The 27810-nt window shown below is 46.6% G+C and overlaps 1 protein-coding gene across 1 annotated transcript in view; it reads right to left on the minus strand.

The window, feature by feature from the left end:
• CPED1 (cadherin like and PC-esterase domain containing 1) overlaps positions 1-27810 on the minus strand; it is a 644735-nt gene that overhangs the window by 70194 nt on the left and 546731 nt on the right. Inside the window, exon 16 of the mRNA XM_077264976.1 lies at positions 25582-25699. Within this exon, the coding sequence (XP_077121091.1) occupies positions 25582-25699 (118 nt within the window). The remainder of the gene's footprint in view (positions 1-25581; positions 25700-27810) is intronic.

Genomic DNA, 27810 nt, shown 5'->3' on the forward strand with positions numbered 1-27810 from the left:
AGCTGGAAGTCGCTTGGGGTATGTCTCTATCAGTTTTGTACATCGAGAGACTGAAATTCTTGCCCATTCTTCCTTGGCAAACAGCTCGAGCTCAGTGAGGTTTGATGGAAATCGTTTTTGAACAGCAGTTTTCAGCTCTTTCCATAGATTCTCGATTGGATTGAGGTCTGGACTTTGACTTGGCCATTCTAACACCTGGATATGTTTATTTGTGAACCATTCCATTGTAAATTTTGCTTTGTGTTGGGGATCATTGTCTTGTTGGAAGACAAATCTCCGTCCCAGTCTCAGGTCTTTTGCAGACTCCAACAGGTTTTCTTCAAGAATGGTCCTGTATTTGGCTCCATCCATCTTCCCATCAATTTTAACCATCTTCCCTGTCCCTGCTGAAGAAAAGCAGGCCCAAACCATGATGCTGCCACCACCATGTTTGACAGTGGGGATGGTGTGTTCAGGGTGATGATCTGTGTTGCCTGTACGCCAAACATATCGTTTGGCATTGTTGCCAAAAAGTTTGTTTTTGGTTTCATCTGACCAGAGCACCTTCTTCCACATGTTTGCTGTGTCTCCCAGGTGGCTTTTTGCAGACTTTAAACCACACTTTTTATGGATATCTTTGAGAAATGGCTTTCTTCTTGCCACTCTTCCATAAAGGCCAGATTTGTGCATTGTACGACTGATTGTTGTCCTATGGACAGACTGTCCCACCTCAGCTGTAGATCTCTGCAGTTCATCCAGCGTGATAATGGGCCTCTTGGCTGCATCTCTGATCAGTCTTCTCCTTGTTTGAGATGAAAGTTTAGAGGGACGGCCGGGTCTTGGTAGATTTGCAGTGGTATGATACTCCTTCCATTTCAATATGATCGCTTGCACAGTGCTCCTTGGGATGTTTAAAGTTTTGAAAATCATTTTGTATCCAAATCCAGCTTTAAACTTCTACACAACAGTATCAAGGACCTGCCTGTTGTGTTCCTTGGACTTCATGATGCTCTCTGTGCTTCAAACAGAACCATGAGACTATCACAGAGCAGGTGCATTTATACGGAGACTTGATTACACACAGGTGGATTATATTTATCTTCATTAGGCATTTAGGACAACATTGAATCATTCAGAGATCCACAATGAACTGGAGTGAGTGTGCTGCACTGAAAGTAAAGGGGCCAAATAATATTGCACGCCCCACTTTTCAGTTTTTGAATTTCCACAAAAATTTAAAATAACCAATAAATTTCGTTCAACTTCACAATTGTGTTCCACTTGTTGTTGATTCTTCACCAAAAATTTACATTTGGTATCTTTATGTTTGAAGCATGAGATGTGGGAAAAGGTTGAAACGTTCAAGGGGGCTGAATACTTTCGCAAGGCACTGTAATTCCCATAGTGCTAAATGTTGTCTTTCTAAACTTATATTATAATAATTGTTTGTATTATATAGCACTCTACCACCTGTCTGAATAGGCTGACTACGTTATAGGCCCTAATGTTTGGGAAGTTCACAACCCCTTCTCTTCTGGGTAACAGTTTTTGCAATGAAATTCTAGGACTTCTACCGGCCCAGATAAAATAAGAGAAGGCTTTATTTAGTTTAGCAATGTCTGAATGTTTTAACAGTAATGGTAATGTTTGGAAGGGGTACAAGAGTCTAGATAAATGAATCATTTTAATCAAGTGACATCTTCTTGGAAGAGAAAGTGGTAGGTGTTGCTATTTTTTAAGTTCACCGATGATCTTATCAATTAGAGGGGAGTAATTCATGGAGTATAATTGTTGTGGGCATCTTCCTATCTTAATTCCCAAATAAATAATAGAAGATTAAGGGTACTGTCACACAGTGCAATTTTGATCGCTACGACGGCACGATTTGTGACGTTGCAGCGTCGTATGATTATCGCTCCAGCGTCGTAGACTGCGGTCACACTTTGCAATCATGGCGCTGGAGCGATGCCGAAGTCCCCGGGTAACCAGGGTAAACATCGGGTTACTAAGCGCAGGGCCGCGCTTAGTAACCCGATGTTTACCGTGGTTAACAGCGTAAAAGTAAAAAAAAAAAAACCGTACATACTCACCATCTGATGTCCGTCAGGTCCCTTGCCGTCTGCTTCCCGCTCTGACTGAGTGCCGCCGTACAGTGAGAGCACAGCACAGCAGTGACGTCACCGCTGTGATCTGCTCTCACTTTCCGGCCGGCAGACAGTCAGAGCGGGAAGCAGACGGCAAGGGACCTGACGGACATCAGATGGTGAGTATGTACGGTTTTTTTTTTTTTACTTTTACGCTGGTAACCACGGTAAACATCGGGTTACTAAGCGCGGCCCTGCGCTTAGTAACCCGATGTTTACCCTGGTTACCAGCGAACGCATCGCTGGATCGCTGTCACACACAACGATCCAGCGATGACAGCGGGAGATCCAGCGACGAAAGAAAGTTTCAAACGATCTGCTACGACGTACGATTCTCAGCAGGGTCCCTGATCGCAGTAGCGTGTCAGACACTGCGAGATCGTAACGATATCGCTAGAACGTCACGAATCGTACCGTCGTAGCAATCAAAATTGCACTGTGTGACAGTACCCTTAGAGGTGTGTAAATTTAGACCTAGCTTTTCCCAGGTATCCAAATGATATTTTTCTCCCAACTCCAGGAGTTCACTTTTAGCTAAGTTAATCTTATAGCCTGCATCAGAAACATAATAAAAGGGTTAATTCCACATTCTTAGATATTCTTTCTTTTAATCTTTAATTAACAGTAGAGCAGAATTAACCCTTTTATGCCATTTCTGATGTTAACTTAGCCGTGAGTCTACAGCAGCCTTGAACCTTGTCAGTGGTTGTGGTCGCACAACTACACCAGGTGCGTACCATTGCCTTTGGTCTCCTCATTGTTAGGCCGGCGTCACACTAGAGAGAAATACGGATGAGAGAGAGGCGCAAAAACAACGCATTGCACACGGACCAATGTTTCTCTATGGGGCAGATTCCATCAGCCGTATATTTCTTGGCTGTATTTTATGGGCTGAGAAAAACTCAGCATGCTGCTATTGTCAGCGTATTCTGAGAAAAATACAACAACGAAAGTCTATGGGAGCGAGAAAAATACGGATTACACACGGACCACACGTCTGCCTAGCGAGAAATACTCACCGCTGTTCTATAGAAAAGCCGGTAATTCAGTGCGGTGTACAGTAAAATCACACTGACAGGTTAGAATAAATAAAATAAATGTCTACACATAGTATCTATAATATAACGCTGGGAGCGTCACTCTGTCCGAAGCCTTTATAGACTGCGCAAGCGCCGGCACAGTCTGGACCCCACAGAGCGACGCTCCCAGGAGATCGCGGTATGCGTAAGCGCTGAACGCACACCGCGATCTCCAACGGAGAAACAGGGACGAGCCAGGAGGCGGAGGGTGAGTATACTTACCTGTCCCGTTCCACCGACGCCATTCCGGGCCATGAATATCCCCCTGCTCCCGGAATCGGCGCCTGCGCAGTCCGCGCTTTCCGGCGCCATTTTCTTGAAGACACATTGCAGTGTGTCTTCAAGAAAATGGCGCCGGAAAGCGTGGAATGCGCAGGCGCCGATTCCGGCACCAAGAGGACACAGAAAATGGCGCCGGAAATGAATAAGGTACCGCAAGTAACAAATTGCTGTGCCATGAGGCTGTGGCACTTCATGCCACAGCTATTTGTTACTTACGCCACTTACGTCCACAGCCGTCGCACCCACCACAGCCACTGCACCCAGCACAGCCACGCACAGCCGCCACACCGAGCACAGCCGCCGCACCCACCACAGCCATGCACAGCCGCCCACAGCCACGCACAGCCGCCTACAGCCAGCACAGCCACCGCACCCACCACAGCCGCCGCACCTAGCACAGCTGCCGCACCGAGCACAGCCGCCGCACCCAGCACAGCCGCCCACAGCCACGCACAGCCGCCTACAGCCACGCACAGCCGCCGCACCCATGCACAGCCACGCGCAGCTGCCCACAGCCACGCGCAGCCGCCCACAGCCACGCACAGCCGCCTACAGCCACGCACAGCCGCCGCACCCAGCACAGCCACCCACAGCCGCCGCACCCACCACAGCCACCGCACCCAGCACAGCCGCCGCACCCAGCACAGCCGCCGCACCCAGCACAGCCATGCACAGCCGCCTACAGCCACGCACAGCCACCGCACCCAGCACAGCCACGCACAGCCACCCACAGCCGCCGCACCCACCACAGCCACCGCACCCAGCACAGCTGCCGCACCCAGCACAGCCGCCGCACCCAGCACAGCCACCCACAGCTGCCGCACCCAGCACAGCCGCCTACAGCCGCTGCACCCAGCACAGCCACGCACAGCCGCCCACAGCCACGCACAGGCACGCACAGCCACCCACAGCCGCCGCACCCACCACAGCCACCGCACCCAGCACAGCCATGCACAGCCGCCGCACCCAGCACAGCCACGCACAGCTGCCCACAGCCACGCACAGCCACCTACAGCCACGCACAGCCGCTGCACCCAGCACAGCCGCCGCACCCAGCACAGCCGCCGCACCCAGCACAGCTGCCGCACCCAGCACAGCCACGCACAGCCACCGCACCTACCACAGCCACCGCACCCAGCACAGCCGCCCACAGCCACGCACAGCCACCTACAGCCACGCACAGCCGCCTATAGCCACGCACAGCCGCAGCACCCAGCACAGCCACCGCACCCAGCACAGCCACCGCACCCAGCACAGCCGCCCACAGCCACGCACAGCCGCCCACAGCTACGCACAGCTGCTGCACCCAGCACAGCCACCGCACTCAGCACAGCCGTCCACAGCCGCCGCACCCAGCACAGCCACGCACAGCCGCTGCACCCAGCACAGCCGCCGCACCCAGCACAGCCGCCGCACCCAGCACAGCCGCCGCACCCAGCACAGCCGCCCACAGCCACGCACAGCTGCCTACAGCCACGCACAGCCGCCGCACCCAGCACAGCCGCCGCACCCAGCACAGCCGCCCACAGCCACGCACAGCTGCCTACAGCCACGCACAGCCGCCGCACCCAGCACAGCCGCCGCACCCAGCAAAGCCGCCGCACCCAGCACAGCCACGCACAGCTGCTGCACCCAGCACAGCCACCGCACCCAGCACAGCCGTCCACAGCCGCCGCACCCAGCACAGCCACGCACAGCCACCCACAGCCACCGCACCCAGCACAGCCACCGCACCCAGCACAGCCGCCGCACCCAGCACAGCCACCGCACCCAGCACAGCCACGCACAGCCACCCACAGCCGCCGCACCCACCACAGCCACCGCACCCAGCACAGCCACGAACAGCAGCCGCACCCAGCACAGCCGCCCACAGCAGCCACCCACAGCCACGCACAGCCGCCGCACTCAGCACAGCCGCCCGCACTCAGCACAGCCGCCCGCACTCAGCACAGCCGCCCGCACTCAGCACAGCCGCCCGCACTCAGCACAGCCGCCCGCACTCAGCACAGCCGCCCACAGCCGCCACCCACAGCCATGCACAGCCACGCACAGCCGCCGCACCCAGCACAGCCACCGCACCGTCCACAGCCGCCCGCACTCAGCACAGCCGCCCGCACTCAGCACAGCCGCCCGCACTCAGCACAGCCGCCCGCACTCAGCACAGCCGCCCGCACTCAGCACAGCCGCCCGCACTGATGGGAGCGCAGGATGGAGCAGCACGTGATAGGATGGGGGCGCAGGATGGAGCAGCACATGACACGGTGGAGCAGCACATGACAGGATGGGGATGCAGGATGGAGCAGCACATGACACGGTGGAGCAGCACATGACAGGATGGGGGTGCAGGATGGAGCAGCACATGACAGGATGGGAGAGCAAGATGGGAGAAGCACATACCAGGATGGAGACCATATACCAATATAAATGCTCGCCACCCGGGCGTAGAACGGGTTCAATAGCTAGTCTATATATATAAGAGGCATCGTGATTACTCGCTAATCCCGCCCCCTGCACAGTAGCTCCGCCCCCACCACATCACCACACATAAGCCTGCCCCCCACCACATTACCACACACAATCCGCACCACATCACCACACACAATCCCGCCCCCCACAAATCCTGCCCCCACCACATCACCACACATAATCCCGCCCCTTCAAAACATCACCACACATAATCCCGCCCCCCAACACATCACCACACATAATCCCGCCCCCCACATCACCACACATAATCCCACCCCCCCCACATTACCACACATAATCCCGCCCCCCACCACATCACCACACATAATCCCGCCCCCCACATTACTACACATAATCCTGCCCCCCCACCACATTACTAGAGATAATCCCGTCCCCCACCACATTACCATGCATAATCCCACCCCCCACCACATCACCACACATAATCCCGCCCCCCACCACATTACCACACATAATCCCACCCCCCCACCACATTACCACACATAATCCCGCCCCCACCACATCACCACACATAATCCTGCCCCCCACCACATTACCACACATAATCCCGCCTCCCCACTACATTACTACAGATAATTCCGCCCCCACCACATTACCACACATAATCCCCCCTCACCACATTACTACACATAATCCCACCCCCACCACATTACCACACATAATCCCGCCCCCACCACATTACCACACATAATCCCGTTTCCCACCACATTGCCACACATAATCCCGCCCTCACCACATTACTACAGATAATCCTGCCCCCCACCACATTACCACACTGTTGTGAATTTGGATTCTGGGCTCCCCCGGTGGCTACTGGTGGAATTGAACTTGTGACATCATCTTCCCTGTTCACCTGTTCTGATTAGATCTGGGTGTCGCTATATAACCTGGCTTCTCTGTTAGATGCTTGCCGGTCAACAATGTTATCAGAAGCCTCTCTGTGCTTGTTCCTGCTCCCAGACATCTACTAGATAAGTTGGACATTCGTCCATGTTTTGTTTTTGTATTTTGGTTCCAGTTCACAGCTGCAGTTTCGTTACTGTGTCTGGAAAGCTCTTGTTGATCAGGAATTGCCACTCTGGTATTATGAGTTAATGCCAGAGTCCTAAAGTAATTTCTGGATGTGTTTTGTTAGGGTTTTCTACTGACCATGAAAGTATGCTTTCTGTCTTCTGCTATCTAGAAAGCGGACCTCAAATTTGCTAAAACTATTTTCCTGCTGCGTTTGTTGTTTCATCTCATATCACCGCCAATATATGTGGGGGGCTTCTGTCTCCTTTTGGGCATTTCTCTAGAGGTGAGTCAGGTCTTATATTTCCCTCTGCTAGCATTATTTAGTTCTCCGGCCGGCGCTGGGCATATAGGGATAAAAAGTAGGACATGCTACCTGGCTACTTCTAGATGATGCGGTAGGTTTAGTTCATGGTCAGTACAGTTACATCTTCCAAGAGCTTGTTCCTATAGAGGCTTATGCTAGTTCTCTGGCCATGGAGATCATGACAGTTTGACCGGCCCACTAAAGGGTTAAAATCCTTGGCTGAGAAAGGAGAGAAATAAGAAGTCTGCTGAGAGTTTTTTTTTTTTTTTTTTTTTTTTTTCCTCTGTGCTCTTAATTGGATCACTTGCCAGTCTGTCTATGCTGCAGTCTTTCTTTTTTTTCTCTCTCCTTATAATCTTTGAATGGCTTTGTGTTCACCTGTTAATAATGGATCTTCAGAGTGTAACTGCAGGTTTGAATAATCTCACCACGAAAGTACAAAATTTGCAAGATTTTATTATTCATGCTCCGGTATCTGAGCCGAGAATTCCTTTGCCGGAATTCTTCTCAGGGAATAGATCTAGCTTTCAGAATTTTAGAAATAATTGTAAGCTATTTTTGTCCCTGAAATCTCGTTCTGCTGGAGACTCTGCACAGCAGGTTGGGATTGTGATTTCCTTGCTCCGCGGCGACCCTCAAGACTGGGCTTTTGCATTGGCACCAGGGGATCCTGCGTTGCGCAATGTGGATGCGTTTTTTTTGGCCTTGGGCTTGCTGTATGAGGAACCTCATTTGGAACTTCAGGCAGAAAAAACTTTGATGTCCCTATCGCAGGGGCAAGATGAAGCTGAAATTTACTGCCAAAGATTCCGTAAATGGTCTGTGCTTACTCAGTGGAATGAGTGTGCCTTGGCGGCTACTTTCAGAGAGGGTCTCTCTGATGCCATTAAGGATGTTATGGTGGGGTTCCCTGTGCCTGCGGGTCTGAATGAGTCCATGACAATGGCCATTCAGATCGATAGGCGTTTGCGGGAGCGCAAACCTGTGCACCATCTGGCGGTGTCCACTGAGAAGACGCCAGAAAGCATGCAGTGTGATAGAATTCTGTCCAGAAGCGAGCGGCAGAATTTTAGACGGAAAAATGGGTTGTGTTTCTATTGTGGGGATTCTACTCATGTTATATCAGCGTGCTCTAAGCGTACTAAAAAGCTTGATAAATCCGTTTCCATTGGCACTTTACAGTCTAAATTTATTTTGTCTGTGACCCTGATTTGCTCTTTGTCATCTATTACTACTGACGCCTATATCGACTCTGGCGCCGCTTTGAGTCTTATGGATTGGTCCTTTGCCAATCGTTGTGGGTATGATTTAGAGCCTTTGGAAACTCTTATTCCTCTGAAGGGGATTGACTCCACCCCATTGGCTAATAATAAACCACAATACTGGACACAAGTGACTATGTGTATTAATCCGGATCACCAGGAGACTATTCGTTTTCTAGTGCTGTATAATCTACATGAGGATTTGGTGCTGGGATTGCCATGGCTGCAGTCTCACAACCCAGTCCTTGACTGGAGAGCTATGTCTGTGTTGAGCTGGGGATGTAAGGGGACTCATGGGGACGTACCTTTGGTGTCCATTTCATCATCTATTCCCTCTGAAATCCCTGAGTTCCTGTCTGATTATCGTGACGTCTTTGAAGAACCCAAGCTGGGTTCACTACCTCCGCACCGTGAGTGCGATTGTGCTATAGATTTAATTCCGGGTAGTAAATACCCAAAGGGTCGTTTATTTAATCTGTCTGTGCCTGAACATACTGCTATGCGAGAATATATAAAGGAGTCCTTGGAAAAGGGACATATTCGTCCATCGTCATCTCCCTTAGGAGCCGGTTTTTTCTTTGTGTCAAAAAAAGACGGCTCTTTGAGACCATGTATTGATTATCGGCTTTTGAATAAAATCACGGTTAAATATCAATACCCATTGCCGTTGCTGACTGATTTGTTTGCTCGCATAAAGGGGGCCAAGTGGTTCTCTAAGATTGATCTCCGTGGGGCGTATAATTTGGTGCGGATCAGGCAGGGGGATGAGTGGAAAACCGCATTTAATACGCCCGAGGGCCACTTTGAGTATTTGGTGATGCCTTTTGGTCTTTCTAATGCCCCTTCAGTCTTCCAGTCCTTTATGCATGATATTTTCCGCGATTTTTTGGATAAATTTATGATAGTGTATCTGGATGATATTCTGATTTTTTCGGATGACTGGGACTCTCATGTCCGGCAAGTTAAGAGGGTTTTTCAGGTTTTGCGGTCTAATTCTCTGTGTGTCAAGGGTTCTAAGTGCGTTTTTGGGGTTCAGAGAATTTCCTTTTTGGGATATATTTTTTCTCCCTCTTCCATTGAGATGGATCCTGTCAAGGTTCAAGCTATTTGTGATTGGACGCAGCCCTCTTCTCTTAAAAGTCTTCAGAAATTTTTGGGCTTTGCCAACTTTTATCGTCGATTTATTTCTGGTTTTTCGGATGTCGTTAAGCCATTGACCGATTTGACTAGACAGGGTGCTGATGTTGCTAATTGGTCCCCTGATGCTGTGGAGGCCTTTCAGGAGCTTAAGCGCCGTTTTTCTTCTGCCCCTGTGTTGCGTCAGCCTGATGTGACTCTTCCTTTTCAGGTTGAGGTCGACGCTTCTGAGATCGGAGCTGGGGCAGTGTTGTCGCAGAAAAGTTCTGACTGCGCCGTGATGAGGCCTTGTGCCTTCTTTTCCCGTAAATTTTCGCCCGCTGAGCGGAATTATGATGTTGGGAATCGGGAGCTTTTGGCCATGAAGTGGGCGTTTGAGGAGTGGCGCCATTGGCTCGAGGGGGCCAGACATCAGGTGGTGGTATTGACTGACCACAAAAATTTGATTTATCTTGAGACCGCCAGGCGCCTGAATCCTAGACAGGCGCGCTGGTCATTATTTTTTTCTCGGTTTAATTTTGTGGTATCGTACCTACCAGGTTCTAAGAATGTTAAGGCGGATGCCCTTTCTAGGAGTTTTGAGCCTGATTCACCTGGCAACTCTGACCCCACAGGTATTCTTAAGGAGGGAGTTATCTTGTCAGCTGTTTCTCCAGACCTGCGGCGGGCCTTGCAGGAGTTTCAGGCGGATAGACCGGATCGTTGTCCGCCTGATAGGCTGTTTGTTCCTGATGATTGGACCAGTAAAGTCATCTCTGAGGTGCATTCTTCTGCGTTGGCAGGTCATCCTGGAATTTTTGGTACCAGGGATTTGGTGGCAAGATCCTTCTGGTGGCCTTCCCTGTCACGAGATGTGCGAGGCTTTGTGCAGTCTTGTGACGTTTGTGCTCGGGCCAAGCCTTGTTGTTCTCGGGCTAGTGGATTATTGTTGCCCTTGCCTATTCCTAAGAGGCCTTGGACACACATCTCGATGGATTTTATTTCAGATCTGCCTGTTTCTCAGAAGATGTCTGTCATCTGGGTGGTGTGTGACCGTTTTTCTAAGATGGTTCATTTGGTTCCCCTGCCCAAATTGCCTTCTTCTTCCGAGTTGGTGCCCCTGTTTTTTCAAAATGTTGTTCGTTTGCATGGTATTCCTGAGAATATCGTTTCTGACAGAGGAACCCAATTTGTGTCTAGATTTTGGCGGGCATTTTGTGCTAGGATGGGCATAGATTTGTCTTTTTCGTCTGCTTTTCACCCTCAGACTAATGGCCAGACCGAGCGGACTAATCAGACCCTGGAGACATATCTGAGGTGTTTTGTGTCTGCTGACCAGGATGATTGGGTTGCTTTTTTGCCATTGGCGGAGTTCGCCCTCAATAATCGGGCCAGCTCTGCCACCTTGGTTTCCCCGTTTTTCTGTAATTCGGGGTTCCATCCTCGATTTTCCTCCGGTCAGATGGAATCCTCGGATTGTCCTGGAGTGGATGCGGTGGTGGAGAGATTGCATCATATCTGGGGGCAGGTGATGGACAATTTAAAGTTGTCCCAGGAGAAGACTCAGCTTTTTGCCAACCGTCACCGTCGTGTTGGTCCTCGGCTTTGTGTTGGAGATTTGGTGTGGTTGTCTTCTCGTTTTGTCCCTATGAGGGTCTCATCTCCTAAGTTTAAGCCTCGGTTCATCGGTCCGTATAAAATATTGGAGATTCTTAACCCTGTTTCCTTCCGTTTGGACCTCCCTGCATCCTTTTCTATTCATAACGTTTTTCATCGGTCGTTATTGCGCAGGTATGAGGCACCGGTTGTGCCTTCCGTTGAGCCTCCTGCTCCGGTGTTGGTTGAGGGTGAGTTGGAGTACGTTGTGGAAAAAATCCTAGACTCCCGTGTTTCCAGACGGAGACTCCAGTATCTGGTCAAGTGGAAGGGATACGGCCAGGAGGATAATTCTTGGGTCACTGCATCTGATGTTCATGCCTCTGATCTGGTTCGTGCCTTTCATAGGGCCCATCCTGATCGCCCTGGTGGTTCTGGTGAGGGTTCGGTGCCCCCTCCTTGAGGGGGGGGTACTGTTGTGAATTTGGATTCTGGGCTCCCCCGGTGGCTACTGGTGGAATTGAACTTGTGACATCATCTTCCCTGTTCACCTGTTCTGATTAGATCTGGGTGTCGCTATATAACCTGGCTTCTCTGTTAGATGCTTGCCGGTCAACAATGTTATCAGAAGCCTCTCTGTGCTTGTTCCTGCTCCCAGACATCTACTAGATAAGTTGGACATTCGTCCATGTTTTGTTTTTGTATTTTGGTTCCAGTTCACAGCTGCAGTTTCGTTACTGTGTCTGGAAAGCTCTTGTTGATCAGGAATTGCCACTCTGGTATTATGAGTTAATGCCAGAGTCCTAAAGTAATTTCTGGATGTGTTTTGTTAGGGTTTTCTACTGACCATGAAAGTATGCTTTCTGTCTTCTGCTATCTAGAAAGCGGACCTCAAATTTGCTAAAACTATTTTCCTGCTGCGTTTGTTGTTTCATCTCATATCACCGCCAATATATGTGGGGGGCTTCTGTCTCCTTTTGGGCATTTCTCTAGAGGTGAGTCAGGTCTTATATTTCCCTCTGCTAGCATTATTTAGTTCTCCGGCCGGCGCTGGGCATATAGGGATAAAAAGTAGGACATGCTACCTGGCTACTTCTAGATGATGCGGTAGGTTTAGTTCATGGTCAGTACAGTTACATCTTCCAAGAGCTTGTTCCTATAGAGGCTTATGCTAGTTCTCTGGCCATGGAGATCATGACACCACACATAATCCCACCCCCCACCACATTGCCACAGATAATCCCACCCCCCACCACATTACCACACATAATCCCGCCCCCCACCACATTACCACACATAATCCCGCCCCCCACCACATTACCACATAATCCCGCCTCCACCACATTATCACACATAATCCCGCCCCCCTACCACATTACTACAGATAATTCCGCCCCCCAACCATATTACCACATATAACCCCACCCCCACCACATTACCACACATAATCCCGCCCCCTCACCACATCACCACACATAATCCCACCACCCCACCACATTACTACACATAATCCCGCCCCCACCACATTACCACATAATCCCACCCCCCACCACATTACCACACATAATTGCGCCCCCCACCCCATCACCACACATAATCCCGCCCCCCCATATCACCACACATAATCCCGTCCCCCCACCACATTACCACTCATAATCCTGCCCCCCCACCACCACACATAATCCCGCCCCCACCACATCACCACACATAATCCTTCCCCCCACCACATTACCACAGATAATCCCGCCCCCCCACCACATTACCACACATAATCCCGCCCCCTCCACATTACCACACATAATCCTGCCCCCCCACCACCACACATAATCCCGCCCCCACCACATCACCACACATAATCCTTCCCCCCACATTTCCACACATAATCCTGCCCCCACCACATTACCACACATAATCCGCCCCCCACCACATTACCACACATAATCCCGCCCCCCACCACATTACCACAGATAATCCAACCCCCCACCACATCACCACACATAATCCCGCCCCCCACCACATCACCACACATAATCCCGCCCCCCACCACATCACCACACATAATCCCGCCCCCAACATATTACCACACATAATCCTGCCCCCCCCACCACATGACCACACATAATCCCACCCCCAACAATATTTACTTTACTTTAATCACCAACAGCGTTAATTAGATAGCAATGAGCGTGCCGAGCATTAGCTGGCTGGAAACATCTAGTAGGTATATATATATATATATATATATATATATATATATATATATATATACAGTACAGACCAAAAGTTTGGACACACCTTCTTATTTAAAGATTTTTCTGTATTTTCATGACTATGAAAATTGCACATTCACACTGAAGGCATCAAAAATATGAATTGACACATGTGGAATTATATACTTAACAAAAAAGTGTGAAACAACTGAAAATATGTCTATATTCTAGGTTCTTCAAAGTAGTCACCTTTTGCTTTGATGACTGCTTTGCACACTGTTGGCATTCTCTTGATGAGCTTCAAGAGGTAGTCACCGGGAATGGTCTTCCAACAATCTTGAAGGAGTTCCCAGAGATGCTTAGCACTTGTTGGCCCTTTTGCCTTCACTCTGCGGTCCAGCTCACCCCAAACCATCTCGATTGGGCTCAGGACTGGTGACTGTGGAGGTCAGGTCATCTGGTGTAGCACCCCATCACTCTCCTTCTTGGTCAAATAGCCCTTACACAGCCTGGAGGTGTGTTTTGGGTCACTGTCCTGTTGAATAATAAATGATGGTCCAACTAAACGCAAACCGGATGGAATAGCATGCCGCTGCAAGATGCTATGGTAGCCATCCTGGTTCAGTATGCCTTCAATTTTGAATACATCCCCAACAGTGTCACCAGCAAAGCACCATCACACCTCCTCCTCCATGCTTCACGATGGGAACCAGGCATGTAGAGTCCATCCGTTCACCTTTTCTGCGTCGCACAAAGACACGGTGGTTGGAACCAAAGATCTCAAATTTGGACTCGTCAGACCAAAGCACAGATTTCCACTGGTCTAATGTCCATTCCTTGTGTTCGTTAGCCCAAACATGTCTCTCCTGCTTGTTGCCTGTCCTTAGCAGTGGTTTCCTAGCAGCAATTTTACCATGAAGGCCTGCTGCACAGTCTCCTCTTAACAGTTATTGTAGAGATGTGTCTGCTGCTAGAACTCTGTGTGACATTGACCTGGTCTCTAATCTGAGCTGCTTATAACCTGCGATTTCTGAGGCTGGTGACTTGGATAAACTTATCCTCAGAAGCAGAGGTGACTCTTGGTCTTCCTTTCCTGGGGCGGTCCTCATGTGAGCCAGTTTCTTTGTAGCGCTTGTTGGTTTTTGCCACTGCATTTGGGGACACTTTCAAAGTTTTCCCAATTTTTCGGACTCATTGACCTTCATTTCTTAAAGCAATGATGGCCACTGGTTTTCTTTACTTAGCTGTCTGTTAAAATAAAGGGTTAAATCACAGAAAAAAGTGGCGCCGGCTCCCGCACAATTTTCCCCGAGTGGGAAAACCAGTGACTTAGGGCAGATATTAATAACCTAGAGAGGGACCATGGTTATTGCCCCCCCCAGCTAAAAACATCTGCCCCCTGCCACCCCAGAAAAGGCACATCTGTAAGATGTGCCTATTAAGGCACTTAGCCTCACTCTTCCCACTCCCCTGTAGCGATGGGATATGGGGTAATAAGGGATTAATGTAACCTTACTATAGCAAGATGCGCCTTTTCTGGGGTGGCTGGGGGCAGATGTTTTTAGCAGGGGGGTAATAACCACAGCATTCCTTCTAGCACAGTCTAATGGAGGTGGGGAGGACAGTTTGCTGAGGGAGATAATCCATGTGACACAATTTACTAACAGTACTTATCTTCCTGCTCCTGATAGACTTTCTCAACTTGCCATCCAGGGGTTCACCCAGCTCCACTCTGTACTGGATTCCTCTGTCCCTATTGATCACTTGCCTCAACATTTTTTGAGACAGATCAGAAACACACATCACTGACTGCTGCCAGAACAGTCAACAAGTTTCCCACAATCCCCCTGGGGCTCTGATAACCACTCCCTGTCTCCTGTGACTGTGTTAACCCCTCTGTTTGCTGGATGCTTTTGAAGCAACAGCAGTTAGCACTACTTCTGCATGTCACATAGGCTGTGTGAGGACCATCATACTATATGAGGGGCTGTAGGGGGACCATCATACTGTATGAGTGGCTGTATGGGGGAGCCTTCTCACTCTATTGGTGAGTTTGGGGTGAGTATTATACTCTTGTTGAGGTGGGCGGACCATCATACAATATGGTGGGACAATTTATACTGTGTAGGGGCTGTGTCATGGGCTGTGTGAGGGGTCCTACTTACTGTGTAAGTAGAGGAATGTGGGAACATCATTCTGTGTAGAGGCATTTTGGGGGGAAACATACTCTATGGGAACCATTGAAGATGTCTCATACCGTATTGAAGGGATATCATACTCTATGGGGGCCACAGAAGGGGTATCATAGTGGGTGAGAACACTAATTCGCTTCAGTAGGGGCAAAATATTTGTGTAAGTACTGCTATACATATCTCTCTCCGTGTCTTAAAATTCTTGGAGGTAAGTCCTTCTGTGACTTCGCCTATGCACCATGATAGAACTTTACAATGTGGCCCTGTGATTTCTATGCACATCCTTGCTGATCATTATTAAATTACAATATAGGGAGAGAGCAGGAGGTATTATTATTATTTATTATTAAGCACAGAGGGTGATTTTATTATTATAAGGAGGTGCAGGTTTTTATTATCATAAAGGGTCATTATTATAAGGAGGCAAATGGGGATATTATTTCTATAGGGTGCTGTATAACTGTAAGGAAGAACAGGGGAAAATTATTACTATGAGGAAGTACAGAGGGAACATTATTACTGTATAGGTGTAAGGAGGTGGCGTGGACCCTCACGTGCCTCCTCTAACCTGGTCACTGTTCACATATTACATTTGGCACCCCATAGTGTATAAATGTGAAATGCAAAGTTTCTACATATTTACTGATGTTTGTGTACTGCAATGTAAATGCATTTGTTATGTATTGTGCATAGATCTAGGGAAAGGTTAGGAAGTAGTATAGGACCAAGGGGGATTAGAATAAAGATAGGGAATAGGGTAGCATAGAATAGACAGGAGTGTTAGTGAGATACATTCAGCATAGGGGTTAAGCAGTTGGGAGGAGTTAGAGCAGGGCAGTGCAGAGCCACAGGGACATAGAAGCACTTCCTGTATAGGCAACAGAGCCCGGACAATCTTGCCCAGGGTGAGATGCACGCAGCTGTGAGAGCAGAAGGTTCACAGGCCATGGGGATAAAGCTGCTAGGCAGTAAGGGGCCCCAGGATGGGAGTCATGCAGGCGGTCACCAGCAAAAATAGAAGCCAAACCGAAGAGGATCCGGTGTCTAAGATGGGGCTGAAGGAGCTGAGATGGCGATCCTGGCACCTTTCCCAATTAGAACTGGACCTGGGACTGGTAGGAAGCTGGTTGGGCCTGGAGCACGAGTGGGACAATGATTGTCCAGAAGAGGGATAGGGTTTGTCCAATAGTGGGTCAGAGAATAACCAACAGTGAGACTGAGGTTGCCAGGATATAGACAGAGGCTGCAAGGATATAGACAGAGGCTGCAAGGATATACACAGAGTTGACAGGAAGAACTGAGTCTGCCTGGAAGGCAGCGAAAGATAAGAAGATGTCTCTGTGTTTAACTTGCACTGCCTGTGTGAAGAATGCAGATAAGAAGATGTCTCTGTGTTTGAACTGTACTGCTTATGTGATGAATATACTGCTGTCTAGTAAAGTTAAGCTGTTGGAAAAAGACCATGTCTCAGAAATGATTTGCAGAGCTCATAAATGCGGAGCCAATATGACAGCAGCTGAGAGGCCTTTGACCATAACCGTGAGTGTGTTGCTGCGTACGCTGCACATGCAGCAGAAGGGACACTGTATTTCATCTGTAGGGGGCCAAGGTGTGGGAACAGAACTGCCCAATGCCACGACTACCACCCGTGCCGCCTTACATAGGGATGCAGAAATGGCACTGTTAATGTGTGGGTTGTTATGATGCTGGTGGTTAGAACACATGAACTGACCTGATAAGTAAACCCCAAAAATACGGACAAGCTCTGGGAATGTGGGAACTTTATTGACCGCAATTCTGATCCTAACAAACCACACTATAGGCAGCCGTGGAGCGTTCCTAACTCAGCCTAGATGCCTCGTTCACAGCCTGAGAAACTAGCTACCCCTAGAGAGAAACAAAGCCTCACTTGCCTCAGAGAAATTTTCCCCAAAGTGTAAGCAGCCTCCCACAAATAATAACAGTGAGTTTAAGGGGAAAACACAAACATAGAAATGAAAATATGTTTTAGCAAATGAGGCCTGCTAATAACTAAAAAGTCAGAAGATAGCAAGGAATCTGTGCGGTCAGTATAAAATACTACAAAAGTATCCACGCAGAGAATACAAAAAGACCCCCACACCGGCTCACGATGTGAGGCGCGCAACTCCGCACCCCAGAGCTTCCAGCTAGCAATCAAATAGCATATAAGCAAGCTGGACTGAACTCATAACATACTGAGAAACATTTTCAAATAGAAATGAGCAAAAAAGGACTAGCATGAACTTAGCTTCTCACGAGGAGACAGGTCACAAGGGAAGTCCCAGAGAGATCTGAACCAGTACTGAATACAATGACAGCAGGCAACAAGTAAAGGTCCAGATGGAGTTAAATAGGCAGCAGGCCTAGCAGGAAACGAGGCAGCTGGAGTCCAGCTAAGACCAGCCGTAACACTAAAAGCCACCAGAGGGAGCCCATGAAGAGAACTCACAAAGTACCACTCATGACCACAGGAGGGAGCCCGAGAACGGAATTCACAACAGTGGGTCATAATATGAGGGTCTCCCCTATTTTTAATAACCAGCTAAGGCAAAGCAGACAGCTGTGGGCTGATATTATCAGGCTGGGAAGGGCATGGTTTATTGGCCCCTTCCTAGCCTAAAAATACCAGCGCTCAGTCGCCCCAGACCTGGCAAATCCATATTAGATACACTGACTCTTGTGCCCTGTCTCAGCTCTTCCCAACTGCCCTAGTGCAGTGGCAAATAGGTTAATGGGATTTAGGGTTGATGACAGCTGTGATTTGTCACAAATCACAGCTGCCATCAATCCTTGGGGTTATTAATGGAGAGTCATCAGTCTGAGACCCCCATTACTAACACTGTTAGTTAAAAAATCAATAAACACACACACACACAAAGTCCTTTAGTTTTTTGAAAAAAAAAAAAATAGACACCCTCTTTCACTAATTTATTTCCCACAAAAATTCCCTCACTGGTCCGTCATAGTCCAATGGATCCACCGTAATCCACGTGTTTCATGAAGAGCCCTATCCAGAATTCCACTATATGGAGCCCATACAGAGAATATTAGCCACCAAAAGATGGGCGGGGGAAGCAGTGTATATTCATATTATCCTCTGATTTTAGAGGTCAGTGAGCTGAGCATCAGGTGCCTTTGTCTTAGATAGACCCTACGACGCGATGTGGCCAGCCAATCACAGTGGCCAACATGGCTACTGCATTGCTGTGTATCGCAGGCAACCTCTCCATGTTGATTGTCTGTCTAACAGCCTCAAAATATGCAAGACAGAGACTCAAACATTTTGCTCGGACACCCCGATACTCGGCCAAGTAATGAGCGTGGCCAACACCCTAATGCTCGATCAAGTAGCGAGCAGTGCCAAGCACTCCCGCTTATCACTAGAAATAATCACTACCCTTCGGTGCAGAAATCCTCTTTCCTCTACATGTAATGAATGCTCTCTTGCAGCTACAGCTCAATTCAGTGACTCAGACCTGTTCAAACTAAAACTTACCCCCTCATAAAAGCCAACTAGATTTGGTAGACTGGTCTGATCACTCATAAAGCTATGCTCATATTAAGTTATAAATACCGTATATTTTCATGGATATATTCCAAACCTTTAAATATTTTATACCCCCGAAGGAGATAAAATTGACAGGATTAGCATTTTCGGGGTGACTTTTTGACTCTCTTTTTATATCAGCGCCTCATTTGCTTAGTGCCGGTTCATCTATTTTAATAGGGTGAGACAGGTTATATTTAATGGAGAGTTTACTTTTCTCCACTGCATTTCACTTGACATTTAATTTTCCTCTGTGAATAGAGTGAGAACAACTGTTTCATGTGTTCATTTTCTCCTTGTCTCCCTCCACATTTCATTCCTGATTACTTTTTAAAATCATCAACATTTCAGTTTAAGATTTGTGTTTGCTATTTATCTAATAAAAGAACATTTTTGAATTGGTATTACTCTTTTACTACTTTATGGCAATAAGCATGTATATAGTTTTGTTGTCTTTTCTTTATGCAACTTATAAATTATATCTTAAGTCCTTTTAAGTGCCTCTTCCATGTCTTACTATTTAAATAACTTAAAGGAGTGTTCACATCACCAAGATCCTATCCCAATATTTAGTAGGTGTAGTAGTAATAATGATAATAATAATAATAATAATAATAATATTAGCAAATACCTAAAATTATAAATGTAGTATACTGTAGTTCTTCTGGTTTGCTATGTCACTTCTCCCATGTGCAGGGAACTGCATTAGCTTAGGTATCCATGGGTATGACCACTAATAAGTAACTAAATAGCTGTCACTATACGATTGGTCGTAACCATGGATAGCTAAGCTACTGCAATGCCCTGCATATGGGGTAAGCAACAGAGCGAATCACAAAAACTAAACTACATTTTTAATTGGAGGTATTTGCAAATATTATTTTCATAACATCTACTACATATTGGGATAGGATCTTGAAGATGGGAATAATAATTTAAAGGGTTTCTTTGAAATATTTATTATTGTCTTTACATTTTTTTTAAGTACCGTATTTTTCGGACTACAAGACGCACTTTTTTCCCAAAAAATGTAAGGGGAAAATGGGGGTGCGTCTTGTAGTTGGAATATACTTATAAATTATGCGGCAGCGGCAGCGGCGGCGGTCCTGATACAGCCTCCCTTCCCATGCTGGTGCAGCTGCGGCTGTACTGCGGGCAGGGACTGTGCTGCGGGCAGGGGCTGTGCTGTGGGGCTCTGGCAGCGGCTCTCTGGGCTCAGTGGGGGCTCCGACGGCATTTCTTCAAAGCTCGGAGGCCCCCCGCTCATCCGGCATGTTGCGGTGGCCTCCGAGAACATAGGCGCCAGAAAAATGGCCGCCGGGCCGGCGCACGCTCAGATTCAAATCTCGTCAACGAGATCTCGTCTCCCAAGATCTCGAGGCGAGATCTCGGCAACAAGATCTGAATCTGAGCGTGCGCCAGCCCGGTGGCCATTTTCCTGGCGCCCATGTTCTCGGAGGCCACCGAAACATGCCGGATGAGCGGGGGGCCTCCGGGCTTTGGAGAAATGCCGTCGGAGCCCCCACTGAGCCCAGAGAGCCGCTGCCACAGCCCCGCAGCACAGCCTGTGCCCCAGAGCCCAGCCACCGCCCGCAGCACAGCTTGTGCCCCAGAGCCCAGCCACTGCCCGTAGCACAGCTTGTGCCCCAGAGCCCAGCCACTGCCCGTAGCACAGCCTGTGCCCCAGAGCCCAGCCACTGCCCGCAGCACAGCTTGTGCCCCAGAGCCCAGCCTGTGCCCCGGAGCCCAGCCACTGTTCTGGAGCGGAGCACAGCCCTGGACACAAAGCCTCCACCCCTGCCCAAGCACAGAGCACCAGCCTGGGATGGGATTTCCTGGAGGCCAACACACCAGCCTGGACCACCGAAAGGCCCCTGTGACCACTTCTCCATCTGTGGCGATCCCTTCACTGGTAAGCTGAATTCGGACTGTAAGACGTACCCCCATTTGAAATATTTTTTTTTCCTTATTTTTATTCTGAAAATTTGGGGTGCGTCTTATCGTCTGGTGCGTCTTATAGTCCGAAAAATACGGTATTATCCACACTGGTCTACCTTAACTCCTTATTCTCCATACTGTGAATCTCTTAAAATGAAAATTTAAGATGCTTTAATATGTTGTTAAAGGCATTAAAGGGAACTGGTCACGTTGGCTAATACTATTGATCTGCAGATATAAGAGTAATCTACAGGTTATTTGCATTAAAAAGGTGTCCAGATGCTGTACTGAAAGTGCGGCACCCGGGAGAATATGGATTTTTTTCCTCCCTTTAACCAACGGCTTTTAGTCATATAGGCATGTGCATGCAGCTACCGTCACTACTCACACCATTGTGAGCAGCGGCTGTAAGGATGTTCCAGTACCTTCATTAACATCTTGCTCTCCACAGATGAACTGCAGAGTCAGCTGTCAGTCAAAGTGCTGGAGTGTGCAGAGTGCTGCGAGCGGTGACTGTAGCCTCGCTGACATGCCTGTATGACTGATTGCCGGAGGCTACCGGAAGCAATAAAGTTCATTTTCCCCTTAGGACCACACTTTCAGTACCTCAAGTGTGCATCTTCATACCGGTATTAACTTAAAGATGAATCCTATATCTGCAAGTTAATAACAGCTGATGTGACAGTTTCCCTTTAAGAGTTAAGGGCACACATGAGTTGATCTGACTTTAATTTCTTAAATTCAATTGTTTTTGAGACTCCTCATGAAAACATGGTAATGGAAGATAAGTGGCAAATCATTACATTATGGTCACTATTTAATAGTAGAAGATTTTTACAACTCTATCCCCTCCCGCTACTCCTAAATTAATTCAAGGATTATCCTGAAGATGAAGAATTGAAATTGGCACTCACCCGATGATGCTGTGCAATAATGTCCTTTATTCAGAGCATATATTCGCAGACATAAAATGGAGAGGCGGCTGGTGAGGAGAGGGGTGCAGGAGGAGGCAAGAGGACGACGGCCGTTTCGCGCCTGTGCGCTTCCACTGGACCCGTGGAAGCGCACAGGCGTGAAACGGCCATCGTCCTCTTGCCTCCTCCTGCACCCCTCTCCTCACCAGCCGCCTCTCCATTTTATGTCTGCGAATATATGCTCTGAATAAAGGACATTATTGCACAGCATCATCGGGTGAGTGCCAATTTCAATTCTTCATCTTCAGGATTTACATTGCTCTACACGTTGTGCACCTCCCTAATGCTACTGAATGTTGCATGCCAAAGTGGTTCTGAATTGAGTCTTATGTGCCCTATGCTATAGCGTTTTAAAAACGGGCAAGGCACAGGCTGTATTGATTCGTGGAGAAAACATCTAGTGCCATTCTACTCCAATTGCTACATAATTCAAGGATTATTCTCATTTCAGCCTGTCATGGCAGAGCTACACTAGTGCTGCAACTTATATAGAAATCAATGGAAGTCATAATAACTGCGGAGTTCGATGAGTTAGGTGGTTTCCGTAACTCTCAATCTTTTCTATAGGAGTTGCAGAAAAAGTGTAGCTCAGCCCCACTTGGCTGTTTCTGCAACTCCTCTTCCAGAAGTCGGATTATTCCCAGCTCAGCTATAAAAAGTTGAGGTAAGAATAGCCCTCTAAATGTACCCTAATTCTGTATCTACACTATCTTTTCCTCTGTCGCATCCTCTACATTCTAACCAACCATCAAGGATAATGATTAGTGATCAGCGAGTGTACTGGTTGCTTGGGTTTTCCCGAGCACGCTCAAGTGGCCTCCGAGTATTTGTTAGTGCTCGGAGATTTAGTTTTCCTTGCCGCAGCTGAATGATTTACAGCTATCACAGAGCATGAGTACATGTGGGGGTTGCCTGGTTGCTAGGGAATCTCCACATGTAATCAAGCTGGATAATAGCTGTAAATCATTCAGCTGCCCTGATGAAAACTAAATCTCAGAGCAGTCATAAATAGTGTTGAGCGATACCGTCCGATACTTGAAAGTACCGGTATCGGATAGTATCGGCCGATACCCGAAAAATATTGGATATCGCCGATACCAATACCCGATACCAATGCATTTCAATGGGATGCAAAATATCGGAATGGTTCCCAGGGTCTGAAGGAGAGGAAACTCTCCTTCAGGCCCTGGGATCCATATTCATGTGTAAAATAAAGAATTAAAATAAAAAATATGGATATACTCACCTCTCCGGTGGCCCCTGGATCTTACCGCTGTAACCGGGAGCCTTTGTTCCTAAGAATGAGCGCGTGAAGGGCCTTTGATGACGTCGCGGCTTCTGATTGGTCGCGTGACCGCTCATGTGACCGCTCACGCGGCCAATCAGAAGCCGCGACGTCAGCCGCGATGTCATCGAAGGTCCTTCACGGGCTCATTCTTAGGAACGGAGGCTCCCGGTTACAGCGGTAAGATCCAGGGGCCACCGGAGAGGTGAGTATATCCATATATATCCATATACTCACCTCTCCGGCGGCCCCTGGACTTTACCGCTGTAACCGGGAGCCTCCGTTCCTAAGAATGAGCCCGTGAAGGACCTTCGATGACTTCGCGGCTGAGGTCGCGGCTTCTGATTGGTCACGTGAGCAGTCACGCGACCAATCAGAAGCCGCAACGTCATCGAAGGCCCTTCACGCGCTCATTCTTAGGAACAAAGGCTCCCGGTTACAGAGGTAAGATCCAGGGGCCACCGGAGAGGTGAGTATATTTGGATTTTTTATTTTAATTCTTTATTTTACACATGAATATGGTTCCGATACCGATTCCCGATACCACAAAAGAATCGGAACTCGGTATCGGAGTTCCGATACCGCAAGTATCGGCCGATACCCGATACTTGCGGTATCGGAATGCTCAACACTAGTCATAAATACTCGGAGGACACCCGAGCGTGCTCGGGAAGACCCAAGCAACGAGTACACTCGCTCATCACAAATAATGATCATACCACATGAAGATGAACCCCATCATACCACAGCCATTTTTTCATTTTCGTTCTTTCCGGCTATTCTTCTAAAAGCATTAACATTTTTATTTTTCCATCCACATAACTGTATTAGGCCCTGTTTTTTTGCAGGACAGGTCAGACTTTTGAATGACATCATTTTATCATATGATGCACTGGAAAGTGGGAAAAAATTCCAGGTCTACTGAAACTGAAAAATGTTCAATTTCAGAATTGTATTTTGTTTTTCTTTTGCTTACAATGTTCACTATACAGTAAAACTGACCTGGTAATATGATTCTATAGGTCAGTATGATTACAGTGATACCAAACATGTATCTTTTTTATATTTAAGTAGTGGGCAAAAATCTAAATTGTGTGGAAAAAAAAATTGATTGTGTCGCCATTTTCCAAGGCCCATAACAGTTTCAATTTTCAGGGAGTTAGGCTTCATGAGAGATTATTTTTTGTCCCCTGAGCTGATGTTTTGTTCGACTCTTATTGCATCTTATTGCAATGATGCAGCAGACATAAAAACAAAATTCTTTAGTCTTGATTTTTTTTCTTGTTATGCCACTCACCGATTAAAGCCATTTATTTATATTTTGATAGAACTGACTTTTACGAATGCGGCAATATTAAATATATGTATTTTAATTGTTTTATTTTTAGTGAGGAAAAAGGGGAGTGATTTGAACCTTTTGTTTCTTTTTTCATTTTTTCATATCTTTTTAAGATATTTTTTATTTTACTTTTTTCTGTCCTTTGGGGGACTTGAAGCTACAATCGTCTGATCGCTTGTACTATACAGAGCAGTATATCAGCTAAGCTATGTATAGAGAAAATCACAATCTCCTATGAATGTTAGCTAAACACTGGCATTTACAGGAGAATCATCATGACAAGTATGGGGGGGTCTTCAGCAAACCCTCAGCTGTCATGGCAACCTTGTGGTTTAGAACCATCCTTCATTTTCATTCTACTTCTGTATCCATATGTGATGCCATATTTTGCTTCAATGGCATGCCCCATAATCATGATGGAATGACATGCTTCCCTGCCGGCGAGTGTTAAATGCCAATATCAGATACTGATAACGGCATTTAAAGCCACAAGCGGAGCTCGGCTCCATAAGGCTGTTAAAGGCACATGATGGCTTATTAAGTCAGCCATCATCTGCCAGGAGAGATGCAGGCTTGGCGTGCAAGCCTGCATCAAAGGCAGGTACACGACATATGACGTACATGTACCTCATATTTCGTGAAGGTGTCAAGTGCCCATTTTATTATGTGTATTTAGTACTCATCCAATTGTCCATCCTATTACTTGTGTAAACCTTATGTACAAAGGCTAATTTAGAAAGATATACTACATTGAAAATAGTCATTTACACAAGAAAAATAACTACATTTTCAGGGCATACAGTTGCAAATACCTTTGGCATCTCCCGTCTCACATTTTTTTTTACAAGAATATGAAAGTTCAGAAATTGTTTCATTTGGAATGTCCTGTAATCCACATGGCTCATCGGCATAAATAATCAACCCGCAATCCTATAAAATAGGATGAGAAAGATATAATAAATGTATTTAATTGTCAAGCTACAGTAGTACAATTTACAGTAGATAAAATCAAACTGATCAGTGATCATAAATGTAGTAATATTAATATTTAATTTGCTTATGTCAAAATTTTGTCTTGGAGATTAAACATCGCTGCTCCATTTAGGGTTATGAATTATACAATTTGTAATTGCTTTCTGCAGTTATCAGCTATGTTAGCAAGAAGATTACTTGCATGTTCTTTATTAGAATGAGGAATACATTTTAAAATCCAGACATTAAAAATACTTGTACATTTGTTTTCATTTTCTGGATTACGGCTATATTATTCTTGTGTGGAATACACAGTACGTCATGTAAAACCTTGAATCATTTTCCAATGAAGTCTCCCTTGCCCTGCAATGTCTTGGTCAATTTTTTTTCCAGCAAGTAAATGGCATCATGTATACAACCTATTACAATGTGTAGCTAACCCTAATAAATTGGATGGATGATGGCATGTACACAATCCTCACATACTCTGCTGTTCCATTGTGTGTCTGAATGCACCATATGTGTTCACAAGCCTATTTTTCACGACATGAGACCTCCATCAGAGTTCTGTTGACCAGAAAAAAATGAATGTTTGTGTTTGGGGGCTACAAGATATATACACTAGTTTGGAATACGTCACTACGTGCTTTTAAACACAGATTTAAAAAATGACCCCCCATCCAAGAAGCAAACCTCAAATGGCTAAAAAATGTCAAGTTTTACTTGATTACATCCTAAAGAAAATGTGCAAATACTCAACATAAACTGTTCTGATACAGCATTTGTGATTGGAGCCAAGGCATTTGTCAGATCAAACCAACTGCTTAAAAGAATATTCTCATCACCAAGATCCAATCACAATATGTAGTAGGTGTAATAATAATAATAATAATAATATTATCAAATATCAATTAGAAATGTAAGAAATAGTTTTTCTGATTCACTATGATTCACTATGACTCTTTCCTTGTGTGCCGGCATTGCAGGACCTTGGGTATCCATGGTTACGACCACTAGCAACTAGCTAACTGTCACTACATCAGTAGTCATAATAATGGATGCCTATGGTCCTGCAATGCCTGCACCTGAGGAGAGAAACATAGCGAATCAGAAAAACTATACTACATTTCTAATTGGAGGTATTTGCTAATATTATTATTATTACACCTACTACATATTGCGATAGTATCTTGGAGATGGGAATACCCCCTTTAAATCCTGGAGGTAACTGCCAATTGGAAAAAATATAACCGACAGCTACTATTTAAGGGGAAGATATCATCAGAAAATTACCTTTTTAAAAAAAATCAAGTTGTTGTGTTATATGAATTTTTAAAACATTTTTGACAATTTTTTATATCATGATCTGTATTAAAAAAATAAAACCAGTAATCTTGAAATTTTCACACTGCCCTTTCAGGAAGAGCTTGCAGCAAAGCTCCATATTATCTGAAGCAGGATTACAATGACAGGTAACACCTCTATACACAGTTTATAACCCCGCATCCACCTATCACAATAGGGGACGTCACACCTTACTCAGCTCCCTTTCCTTTCACAATGACCTTTGTACAGGAGCATTAGACACTTCAATAGAAAATGTATCAGGCTCTGACTATTGTGGCTATGTACATGTCTTATTTCCTGGAAAAAAAAATGAAGTTGGAGTCTAACAAAAGCCTTAGTGGTCAGTATGAAAATTGCAAGAGCTTTATATTAAATTTAACACAGATTGTGTTATGTAAAAAAAAGTTTTAAAAAATACGTTTAATAAGGACCTTTCACCAAATTTCCAAATTTTGCCTTCTAAAGTTTACATTTCTGATTAAAGTTGCAGGAATTTCCATAAAAACATTTTTTTTCTCTGCTTCATTGTGTAGATTTCTCTGATGAGGAATTTTTTATCGTTCAACTGGCCATTTTATTCACGCTTGTTTAGTTATGTGTCTATTTTAATCCCACTATGACGCTGTCCAATCAAGCAAAGGCAGCATCCATAGGTAGGAAAAAGTATATGACCACAGTTCTGACCTAAATATAATGTCCACTGAGGTCAGGAACTGTGCCAG

Source organism: Ranitomeya variabilis, chromosome 5, assembly GCF_051348905.1.
Source record: "Ranitomeya variabilis isolate aRanVar5 chromosome 5, aRanVar5.hap1, whole genome shotgun sequence".
In the NCBI taxonomy this organism is placed as follows: Eukaryota; Metazoa; Chordata; class Amphibia; order Anura; family Dendrobatidae; genus Ranitomeya; species Ranitomeya variabilis.